Source organism: Lytechinus pictus, chromosome 18 (genome assembly GCF_037042905.1).
Source record: "Lytechinus pictus isolate F3 Inbred chromosome 18, Lp3.0, whole genome shotgun sequence".
Taxonomy (NCBI): Eukaryota; Metazoa; Echinodermata; class Echinoidea; order Temnopleuroida; family Toxopneustidae; genus Lytechinus; species Lytechinus pictus.
Window position 1 is genome coordinate 21,112,577 of NC_087262.1, and position 12,447 is coordinate 21,125,023.

Here is a 12,447-nt window from a genome sequence, read left to right on the forward strand (position 1 = left end):
GACTCGGTCCAGTCCGGCAATAAAAAATAGTGAGCTGATACACATATGTCGGGGACACCTCAGTCCACTTTTGATGTATGTGTATCTTGGGCCAAATGGACACAGTTAGCCAGATTCTGAGGGTAATGTCACTTTCTTTTCTATTCTACAAATTGCAGTCAAAGTTCACAAGCATATATTTCATAGTGTCATTTGTATCATTCTTTCTTTTTTAGGACTTACCTCCTGGTGAATTCTCTGGGATGGTGAAGTTGTAGACGGAATCGTTGAAGACAGGAGCAAAGTCATTGACATCCAGAACGTTGATATGGACCGTACCATTCGCCCTCAGACCCAGGGAATCGGTGACAATCACCTCAAACTCATAGAAGTCTTTTGTCTCTCTGTCCAGCGGTCCATTCACTTGGATTATGGCTAAACAAAACAGAAACAGGGACAATATAGTAAAATTATAAAAACTTAGTTTTTCTTAAATGGAATTCTTGGAAGATCTAAGTCTCTCTGTCCAAGAGTGCCCTAACATGGATTATTGCTAAACATGGAAGAAACAAGTGATAATTTTGTTTTTAAAATATCAAGGAGAAAAAAATGAAATGAAAACAAAACTGAATGCAGTAAATTTATATAAAATTAATTTATTGACATGCTTTATTAACATTTTTCTCAAATAAACTGTAATTCTGATATTTCTTCTGTGAAACAAATGTAAGGCACTCATCAAAGCATTTTAGCCGGGAAACTCTTGCTGTAATGCTCCTCATGGAGTGGAAAAACTACATACATTGCATGCTGGCAGGTCAAAATTGACGACCCACTTAATAGCATAGCTGTAAAGTGTTTATAGTTGATGTTTCGATGCAATAGGTGCTATATAAAAGAGTGATATCATATTATACATGTAATATACATGTATCTGTAAAGCACCTATGAATATTGTTTTGATATACTAAAGTGGACCATTTAACAAAAGAGTGGAGTATCATCGTTAATATAGTGGTCTGTTTATATGACCCTTGCCTTTCAGTAAGATCATAGGTTCAAATCCCAGCCATGATGTGTTTTCCTTCAGAATGAACTTTATCCACATTGTGCTGCACTCAACCCACATGAGGTGAACAGGTTTGATATCTTAAGTGCACCAAGAGCTAGATACATCAGCTGGAGATATATTGAGGGCACCATTGATATGGCAACTATATATATATTACAATTATCATTATCATCAATCTTGAACAGGGAATAATTTACCTGATAGTTGGTTAATCATGAATGTTTGTGATTCTGGTCCAATGAGGGTGTAGACAAGCTGGCCATTTGCGTTGTTATTGATTGCTCGTATTGGAGGGATCTGATTCAGCGAGAGAAAACAGGTAAATATGATGAGCAATGAAATATGGAAATTGGCAAAATGCACAGGCAATAATAAATCTTGTGCTTTCGTTCTATGCTTTCAAATTTTTTAGATGCTACATTTTATGATAACAAGGAAACATATTAAAAATTTAGGAAAATACTATATTAATGATATTTATGCTTTCATTTATAGTATTTTTTTACAGCTCTTAACACGAAAATTAGAAAATTCCTGAAGGCCAAACTTGAAAATACTGAATATTTTGTAATATCATCAGTAAAAAGAGGAAATTTCTGATTGACAATTGATTGAACAATTTATTGACTAAAATGTTAAATTTAGCCACCAAAGAAGAATTTTTTTTCAAAAATAAGAGAGACTTGTAGCTACATGTATACGTATGCTACCAAAATTTCCTTGGGAGCTTCAATAAAGATAATTTAATCAAAATTTAGATCAAGTTTGTGAATTATGACCCTTGATAAGGAGCGATTTCTGAAACTACAACCATGACAAAAATGGTGCATTACCATGGTAATAGGTTGTCCTAATGGTGCATTCTCAAAGACGTTTCCAGTGAAGAGAGAGCTGCCTGGGAAGGTTGGTGCCAATTCACCAATATCCGTTACAACGATAGTAAGAGTGGTAGAGGACTAAAGAAGAAAAATAAAGAATGATAAAATAATATCAGTATATTAAAGTTCACAAGTGAAAAAAAATATAGCCATCATCGAAACCTCATTATGAATGAAATACCACTTTTCATGAGGGCTGTATGCAATAAAAAATATGGAGAATATATAATGAGTTCGCACTTTGGATAAAGACAGTTCTGTATGTCAGTTGATAATAAACACTATCTATGAACAATTGAACAACACCTCCGTTGAAAGTAAGACTCTATCTCAAAATAATCTCAAAACCAATATATGCAGAGATAGATGGGTAAACTTTCTCAACTTAAGATATAAAGAGTGCCATAGACAATTAAATTGCTAAGAACAAATCATACTTACAGCTCTTGAGTTGGGTACATCTCCCGGAGTGTCCCTTGCCTCTATCACCAGACGGTATGTACCAGTCTCTAGCTGTCCCTCCGCAAACACCTCACCAGTCTGAAAAATGTAGGCAAAACAAGAATAAAAAGTTTATTGCTTTAATAAAAGCAGCATTCATCTACATTAATGTGGGCAGCATTTATTACAAAGACATCCCCAGCCTTGTGACAAATAAAAAGTAACAGGGGAAAGAGAAGATGGGTTCCAGTTTATACTCTAAATATATGATTGTAAGTGTGGGCCTCAACCAACCTATTTCTATGTAATTACATCGCTCAAAAAATTAAGAAAAATACTAAAGATTGATAAGTGTTACAATGTTTATAAAATTGGAGACAGAAGTAGAAGGAATGAACAGAATTTCTATTTCATTATAGGTGTTGAGTGTAAGTGCATACAGTAGCTTAAGCCAATCTTAAAGTTTGCATAAGTCTGATGAATAATATTCTGAGCCTATGTCATCAAACTTTGCCATCCATTGGTGACTTTAAAGGAACCTTGATTTAATTTGATGTTGAGCTCTGTTGCCATGATAGGTAATATTGATGGTAAAGTTAACATTATTAACTTTTATACAACTTGGCCCTGATTGACGATAGATGCATACATGTATATTGACTATGACAATGACCTTTCTAGAAATCTTCATCACTTTGTAAAATACAAGATGATATTGATATTTTAGATGACAGACTGATACCCTTCTATGAGACTGCATCATTATGGATTATGTATCATGGATATATAGTCAACTGAATGTCTTTTGGGAATGAAATGTTTGAAATGAAAACTCTACTCCATACCATGAGGTTAACAATATAACCTGTACCAAAATGGATACATGGGAATCGTGCTAAATATATCTAACAAGGTGGTATACATGTATTCAGTGCATTCAGTGCATGAAGTTATGGTATCAGCTTAGTATTCATAATCGATTCCTGGCTTCTGATTGGCCAAAAAACAACCAGGTAATACATTAAATGTTGCCTCCTGAGAAGTATAGTAAAGGAAATATTTTCGAGATATATATATATATATAGAATAAATTATGAAATTCAAAAGTTAAAAAATGAAGATGTAAAAAGAAAAAGGGAAACTAAACAATAATATGAGTAAATAAGTAATGCTCCTTAATTGCTTATTTATGTGATATACTGTATGAAATCAACATTTATTTCTCCTGTTGAATCTTTACATGTTTGGATATATCTTATATATGTTACACATTGACTCAATTTTAGACCAACATAAGCCCTATCCCTCACAACAGTTCATATCTGTATACAATATCATTGGAAATACCCTTTTCAATTATTCTGTTACATAAAATATACAGTAAATGAAAATTAAAATGAACAATGAAAAAATGATCCACTAATGATGTTAATACAATAAATTATTGGTGAATTGAATGTTATTGTCCTCATGATATATAAGACCTTTTACCGAATCCTACCTTTCTTTCTATACCACCTGAAGAATCAATCTAAAATGATAAATTTATAATGGCACATTTGAGAAGGATTTTAAATCAAAACTAAACAAACTTAAAGTTCGATAGTTCCTGCAAATTCTGAATACATAACAGGGATTTAGCAGTCTATTAAAACATCCATTTTGGTCTGCATGATTCACCTGTGCAATATATCATATATGGAATATTTCTCATATTGTCCCTCCTAACTCGAGGAATCTGTCTTGTATCCCATGGATGGTCTTTAAAACAAGTTCTCAAATATCAATCCATAATGCCAATAAATAAGGATAAAATTTCATTCTAAAATATAAATTACGTACCACATCATCTATCCTGAAGATGTTGTCAACGTTGCCATCGGTGATCTGATACCGGACATCTCCAAAGATGCCAGCATCATCGTCCGTTGCCCTGACAACATACGCCAGTGAGCCCGCTGTGATGTTCTTGCTGAGGGTGATGGTGTACGGAATGCCTTGGAAGATTGGGGTGTGGTCATTGATGTTGATGACGTTAATGCCCACTATTGTCTGTTTGGAATGAAAGATAGAGTATGTGATCATGCCAAGGGTTTGCTTTGAATTTGGAAAGCATTTACTGTACTCAAAAGGCTATATTACAGTCTACCATTCTTCCTATTTATCTTGTTGAAAAACATTGTTCCCATCATCAATTTTTCTTCTTTATCACTGTCTTTTAAATCATCTTAACCAGCATATAAATTAATTTCTATCAAAATCATCATGTAACCTATATCAATATAGCTTTCCATCTAATGTTTATGATTATGGTGAATGCATTATTATCATTTCATCCTCCTCATCATCTAATGATAACCTATATTGTGATCATTCTCTCTTTCTTCTTCCTCCTAGTTTCATAGCATATTATTAAAAGCAAAGACAAGCAGGATATATGATGTAAAGAACTGGGTAAACACTCAATACTCACCGATGAGGAGAGGGCGGGATTGCCCATATCCGTGGCAACCACAGTGATGTTGAATGCAGTGATGTCTTCATAATCTAGAACTCTATCAGGGCTGACAGTCAACACACCGGTCTGAGACTGGATGAAGAACAGGTCTGTTGAAAGGGATTCACAAGAATATAAACATGAATGACAGTTTAATATGAAGAGCAATGAGCACATCATTGATGAATATCAGTACTCCTGAACAACTACATGTATTACTTTAGCATGTAAGTCCCTTGAAAGAAAGCTCTAATCACAATCTGAAATAGTATTTCACTAATTTGTCTGTGTGTTTGGAAAGTGCAATGTTGATAGTAGACTTGTTGCAAAGGTACTTTGACAAGTTTATGGAGAACCTTCGTAATCTACAATGTACATGTACTGTTATCAAAAGAGCCTTGCAAAAGATTGCGAATGACCACAAATCAAAATCTGAACAAGCAAAAGCTCTTTTTGCACAGAGAGAATTTACTAAAAAGCTGAAAAAGCTGGATATCACTAACAAAAAGAGTTTAAATCAGCTTTTAATCCTCACAGCTGCATCATTCCTGTAGAATATTGCACAAAATCTTTGACACTTACCACTGTATTGTCCTATGACACTGTAGGTGATCTGACCGGCTAGTCCTTGGTCTGTGTCTGTGGCTTCAAAGGTATCAATGTAAGCATTGGATACCTCCTCCTGGACGCTGTACGGTCCATAGACGTCCTGGACGAACATAGGAGCACCGTCGTTGATGTCATTGACGCTGACGATCACCTAGTGATTGAAAGGGATGTTTTTTTATTATGATACAAGTGGATTCATAATAACAATAACAACAATATTCAGTTCTTAGAAACACACAATACCATACAAATAATCTTCAAGTTCATACATTGATGAGGTACTCACTGTGGCAGTGCCCGTTCTTGGTTCAGTAGGTGACTGGTCAGTAGCAGTCACAATGAGGGTGTATTCCGATACACTCTCCCAGTCCAGGGCAGTTATAGTCGATATCACTCCCTGAAATAAAATAAAAAAGAGGAAATAATCGTTGAAGTACCCAGTCAATGTTGATCATAACACATTTTATTATATCCTACATAAATTAAATCATGTATACTGATTGGTTTAAATAGCATCATGTGACCAAAAATATTCTCACTATTTTAGCTTCAAGGAAAGTAGGTCAGTCTGTGCACTGAGCACGTTATCTATATTTTGGTTCAGATTTTAAAAAGATGAACTATGTGTACAAGAATTAGATTATCAAGATCTGTTGTTCTAACTTATTAAATGGAGGATATAAAACAAATATACCAGGCCCTTATTTTGAAAGTATAAACAGAATTATTCATCCTCAGTTATACTGAAAAAATTACTATTCTTCACTCAGGGCTTCGCCCCTTGGGGAAAAATAGTAATACCAGTCCAACCTCAAACATATAATTCCCACTATACTTACTCAAAGCCTGGTATATTTGTAAACTATACAAAATTATCACTAAAGCTATTATAAAACTCTAAGACTAAGCTTGTAATGGACACAATACATAAAAGAGTTTTTCAAAAGTTCTTGAAAATGAAGTGCTGTAACATGATTGTGATAGTAGAATCATAATAAAGAAAAAAAAAAGGAATTAATTCAAAAGTACAACAAAAAGTCCACATCATCCATTTGATTTATTTTATTTTTGCATATTTGTAAACCCCGACTAGTGAGGAGAGCTTCATAACAGAAACTAGTTTTTCTTTTAGTCATCTTCAGGCACTAGTCGGTGGTAATTTATTTCTCTTGTATATATTCTTGTTGTCTTTTGCCTGGAAATAAATAAATAAATATGAAATTCCCCATAAATTATCAGAAATGAATAACTAAAAAAAAAGAAGACATTTACCGTCCCAGGATTAATCTCAAAATCGGATTGGGGTTGCTGAGATTCAAAGGCGTAGATGACCTCCTTGTTCAATCCCAGGTCGATGTCGCTGGCGGACATGACATAGACTGGAATACCCTGAGAGGACGGCCCCTCGGTGATGTCAACCCTAATGTTGGTCTCGTCAAAGATCGGTGTGTTGTCGTTCTCGTCGAGGACGGTGATGAGTGCGAGGGTGGTGGTCTGCAAATGAGGATTCAGAATATTAATAATCTACTAATTCTTTGAACAAAAGAAAAGACAACTTGCTACATGGATACGAATGTTCACGTAGTGGGGTGAGCAACATATATTTCTGAAAGAGGTAGTGAAAACTAGAATCATAGGATATTTTTATGCAACAAATTGGCTCTCGGATCCCTTGAATACTATGAAATACTACTTTCATTCTCATACATTGATTCCTCTCATTATTATATATATATATAAATTATATACTACTTTTATCAATACTACTACTATACATATATCACTGCTGCTGCTGCTACTACTACTGCTACTACTCATTTGTGCATATCCAAATGATTGTACGTAATGATACAGCATGTATGTACGATGTCTATTCTTGCACATTTTTAAATAATCACAAATCTCTTCATGATCTTTACTGCCATATTCGCATGAAAAATAACCTAAGATTCATCTGAATGCAGCTTTATCTGGGCTGCCAAGGCACTCAAGCATTCAAGGAATTTCTACGTACAGGATACCAATTCACCTTACCAGGGTTGAGTGCAGCACATTGTGGGTAAAATTCTTGCTGAAGGAAAACACGCCATGGCTAGGAATCAAACTCACGTCCCTCTTGACCAGGACGCCCCCATCATATTACCATGTTAAGCAGGGCCTGCTGGGAGATCAGTTTTCGGAGCCGAACTGGCTACTCTGGATATGTATGACATCATAATTATCATTATTATCAAATTAAATTCAAACTTACCTGCGCTGGTGGTGAGTTGGTCTGGTCTCTGAGCTCTATGGTCAGTTGATAAGACCCTTGTTCCTCTCTGTCCAGTAAACTGGACACGGTGATCTCTCCATTATTGTTTATCTGGAACATCCCCATGGGATCACCATTAACGATGAAGTACTCAAAGTTGTTCGATGATGGAAGATCGCGATCGGTGACCATCACGGTGATGATAGGGTTGGAGGTGAAATTATTCTGTTAAGAGGAAGATAATCAAATTCTAAAAAGTTGTCTGATCAGAGAACAGTGCTAAATTTCAAGTGAAAGGATGAAATTGTGAGCGGGTCTCAAAATTAATTTCTTTAACACAGTACTAGATGTCAATTTTACAAGAGTCCAAAATTACAGTCAATAATTATGCAAATTCGAACAAACAAGACTCAAACTTTAATAATCACTGTGACAACAAGATAAAAATAGAATGTGGTTTTAATTAGAGATCTTCACAGTTCACATATTGAAAAACTTTACAAATTCAATAAAATGGCTCTTTAAACAGAACTCGACAAATTTATGACTACATTTTTTTTAACTGCAAGAAAATAATGCATATATCATCAAACACAAATCCAAAGCACTATCTATGATCAAAATGTTACACTGTTACCACACTCTAAATCACAACAAGTATCAAGGAATATAAATAAATTTTATACCTCAGTTATTGATCCGTCATAAGCGTTGCTTGTCCAGATTGGGTAGTTATCGTTGACATCAGTCACTGTGATGTTGATTGGGAAGGAGGAGCTGAGGGCTGGGTTTCCCCCGTCTGTAGCAATCACCTATAAGCAAAGAATGATTTGAACTGATTTGACAATCTACTTCTATTTTTAAAAATGCATCATATAACTTCGTACATTGCTAAATGGACGGCAGTATCATAAAGAATGGGCATTCAATACTATATAAATGTGACCTTACATGGTAGCAGACGGAAGACAGTGGACAAAGTGGTTTCACATTTCCAGACGACACAATGAACAGTTTTAAAGCATGGCATTCTTTTTTAAGAATTAACTTGGGTTAAATTCTGCTGTTTCATATTAAAGTCAGCTTAAAACTTACAGTGAGTTGATAGAAGTCCTGTGTCTCTCTATCCAGCGGACTAATTGCTAGGATAGTACCTCCACCGCTAGCTGTCTGGAAGACGTTAAACAGTTCTGACCCTGGTCCAGAGATGGAGAAGGTCATCTGGAAGAGACCATTATTAATTCTTGAGTATTAAGAAGTCATAAATCGTTACAATTGCCATGGAATCAATATCATCACCTATTATCATCATCTTAATCATCATCATCATGCACCACCATCATCAGCAGTAGCAACAGCAGTAGCAGCATCATCATCACAATTATCACCATCATCACCAAAATCATTATCACCACAATCATCATCATCACCACCACAACCACCACAACCACCACCATCATCACCATCATCATCATCATCATCATCACCACCACCACAACCACCGTCATCATCATCATCACCACCATCATCATCATCATCATCATCGTCATCATCATCATCATCATCACTATCATCACCATCATCATCATCATCATCATCATCGTCATCATCATCATCATCATCATCAACATCATAATGACCATCATCATTACCATTATCATCACTATCATCACCATCAACATAATCATCATCATCATCATCAAGATCCTGCTCCTCCCCCTTCTCCTCTTCCTCCTCCTCATCATTAATATTCTCTCAATTGACTCTTCCTTATATTCCTCACCTGTGCATTAATCCCAATATCTTGATCCGTAGCAGTGAAAATTCCAACAGGAACAGTCCCAAGCATGTTCTCTGGAATACTAACAGGCGAAGAGGGTACGGCAGTGAAGACCGGTGCATTGTCGTTCTTGTCCGCGATCGTCACCCAGACCTAAATGGATGCAGACATTACAGTGCAGGCAAACCATGTTATCAGGCTACCATAACAAACAATATTGGTTAAAATGAGATTCCCCCCCCTAATAAAACAAATGTCTTAATAGCCCTTGTAAAATGCATAACAGCCCCCACATTTAAAAGTGGTTCAATACAAACTATAGATAGAACAAAAGGAGAATAGCCACTAAAACATATAGTGTACATGTACTTCCATACCATACATGTAAAAGCTACACAAGGGATAGAAATCTTGAATTTTGCAAACGTGTTAAGATATTTTTTTAAATGATACTTGGTGTACTCCTGTATTGTCTAAAGCCCATTTGGTCTATTTTTAAGCAGATTGTCTAAAATCTCATATCATCAACAAACTAAGAAGCATGTTATCATACCGATGTGGATCCTGGTGCTACGCTATCCTCATGAGAAGCAAAGACTGTGAAGGCGTAGAAATCCTCTAGCTCACGATCAATGGCACCTTCAGTGGTGATAGAACCCTGTTATAGCAGAAGAGAGAAAGAATAAATCATTAGGTACATAAAAGCCATTATATAACAATACAGGGATGAAGGGCATGTTTTTAAAAGGGAACTCTAGGCTGAAAGGGAAATCGGACAAACAAAATAGGTCTACTGAAAATCTCATCAAAAACGGACAAGGAATATTAAAGTTATGACATTTTAAAGTGAGACAGTTCTTTTCATGGAGGGGGGGGGGTGTTGGCCAAAGACAAGTAAAAAGTAGAGGATTGAATTAAGGATGGATAATGAACTAAATCATGCAAAGTGGAGGGAGGGGGTAAGGGCAAATGCTGTCAGTGTGAGATGAATCCAGCCACACCGAATTTAAAATTTTAGACTTTATTCTGACTGACATGATTTAAAATCATTTATGTTCACAATACAAAACCATATGTACAGTATTTTCCTGATAAAGACAGTTTAAAGAAAAAATGTTAAGGTGGAAAAATACCTACAGTACATGTATATTAGGGTCCAATGTAGTATATTTCTTTGTGATTGGTCATATAACTGATTTTCATTTTTAATTGCATATAATAACCAATGAAATTAATTGTAAACAACCTTCCTCTGATCACTCACTAAGCTTTGTTTCACAGGGGAACGGACATTTGAAGAGACTTACAGTGTTTTCATCAATTTTGAAGATTTCTAGGACAGCAGGACTGGCGTTAGGATCGATGGTGTAAGTAATCCCAGCTGGACTTCCATTCAGTGTCGCAGAGACCTAAGATAGATAATACAAGTAATACAAGTAAAAAAAATTGTGCAAAAAAGTTACATGAACTAAAATATTTCTCAATCTCTTTAAATGAATTGTTACTTTCATTATTTCAATTCCAAATGTACAAGTTAAATACCAGGGAGGGGATGTTTCATAAAGTGATAAGTAAAAATAAGAGTAATTCTTATACGCCATTCCACCAAGCAATAAAAAATAATATCACTTTTTCAGTACATTTCCCCTCTCTGGTCATATCCCATAATTATGTAATTGCTGGCATTCAAGATATAGAGGAACTGCATATTTAATGGTTAATAGATACACATACCCTAGTCACAAATGTGTCTGTATTGACATTCTCATCGACAGTTGCAGGATATCTGGTGTTGGTAAATATCGGAAGCAGGATGGTGTCGTCCACAACCGTCACAATGACTGTTGCCATGCCACTGAGGAATGGACTGGCCTTGTCCGTGGCTCTGACGGTCATCGTGAAGTTCCTTGACCCGTTGAGATCAGAGATGGGTCCGGTGACCGAGATGACTCCAGTCTCGCCGTTGATGGCTAAGAAGTTGGGGTTACCTGAGAAAAATCAATTGGGAAAAGACTGATGATTGATCAGGTTACATGTATTTTCTTAAATGCCTCCACTAAATGATCTGTTAGTTTAGCATCTTTCTCTCTTTCTCTCTCTCTCTGTCCTGAGACGTTTGTGAAGAAGGAGTATCAGATTTCTCAGTCCAACGTTCTCCAAAGTAATTCATTCTAGCAAATATCGATTTCACTTTCAGAAATACCACCACTTTGTCCACTCAACCACTCAATCCTCCTTCTACCCCTACCGACTCCTAAGACACCTCACCAATAGTCACAGCAGTGTCTTTGATATAAAAAGAAGGGCCTGGGCCCCATCTTACAAAGAGTTACGATTGATCTGATCAATCTCAACTACATGGAAATCCATCAATGTCATAATTTTTCTTCAGGAAATGTGCACAATGTCCTTTGTAAACAAAGAGTAGCATACTGAATTCTCAAGACAACAATGAACACATGAATATACATCATATCTAGAAAACATTTTGAACAAACGTTCCTTTGTATGTTGGCATTGTTGGCTTTCCATAGTTGTGGTTGATTAGATCAATCATAACTCTTTGTAAGACGGGGCCCAGGTGTCATGTTCTTCAGGTTTTCTGGACTAGTCTAATGCTTCCATGTTCAAGGTATCCAGAAATAAACTTACCAACTAGACTATACTGCACATCTCCTGCCAAGTCCAGGTCCTGGTCTTGAGCAAAGACTGTAATGACTGGGGTTCCAGCGGGCGAGTTCTCTGACAAGTCTGGCCGGTAGTAGTTCTGTTGCTGGAACGTTGGGGTGACATCATTCACGTCAAGGACGTTGATGATGACAGGGACTGACAAAAAGACAGCATATGAAAATATAATCAATGACTACATGCAGCTGTATTTTTCAGGTGTAATAAACTTTATTCTTCCGCTCTTCCCTCTATAATTTCTCTCAATAAGCT

General features: G+C 36.0%; 1 protein-coding gene across 1 annotated transcript in view; it reads right to left on the reverse strand.

Moving 5' to 3' along the window:
- The window catches only part of LOC129282130 (cadherin-23-like), a 60,190-nt gene that overhangs the window by 38,691 nt on the left and 9,052 nt on the right, over positions 1 to 12,447 (reverse strand). The window contains exons 12-29 of the mRNA XM_064112792.1: positions 12,160 to 12,333; positions 11,242 to 11,495; positions 10,815 to 10,916; positions 10,061 to 10,165; positions 9,511 to 9,660; positions 8,823 to 8,948; positions 8,414 to 8,539; positions 7,728 to 7,952; positions 6,749 to 6,970; positions 5,763 to 5,873; positions 5,450 to 5,627; positions 4,844 to 4,977; positions 4,213 to 4,422; positions 3,872 to 3,901; positions 2,371 to 2,469; positions 1,885 to 2,007; positions 1,249 to 1,348; positions 223 to 414 (exon numbers count right to left, since the gene is read on the reverse strand). Coding sequence (XP_063968862.1) covers positions 223 to 414; positions 1,249 to 1,348; positions 1,885 to 2,007; positions 2,371 to 2,469; positions 3,872 to 3,901; positions 4,213 to 4,422; positions 4,844 to 4,977; positions 5,450 to 5,627; positions 5,763 to 5,873; positions 6,749 to 6,970; positions 7,728 to 7,952; positions 8,414 to 8,539; positions 8,823 to 8,948; positions 9,511 to 9,660; positions 10,061 to 10,165; positions 10,815 to 10,916; positions 11,242 to 11,495; positions 12,160 to 12,333 — 2,661 coding nt within the window. The remainder of the gene's footprint in view (positions 1 to 222; positions 415 to 1,248; positions 1,349 to 1,884; positions 2,008 to 2,370; positions 2,470 to 3,871; positions 3,902 to 4,212; positions 4,423 to 4,843; positions 4,978 to 5,449; positions 5,628 to 5,762; positions 5,874 to 6,748; positions 6,971 to 7,727; positions 7,953 to 8,413; positions 8,540 to 8,822; positions 8,949 to 9,510; positions 9,661 to 10,060; positions 10,166 to 10,814; positions 10,917 to 11,241; positions 11,496 to 12,159; positions 12,334 to 12,447) is intronic.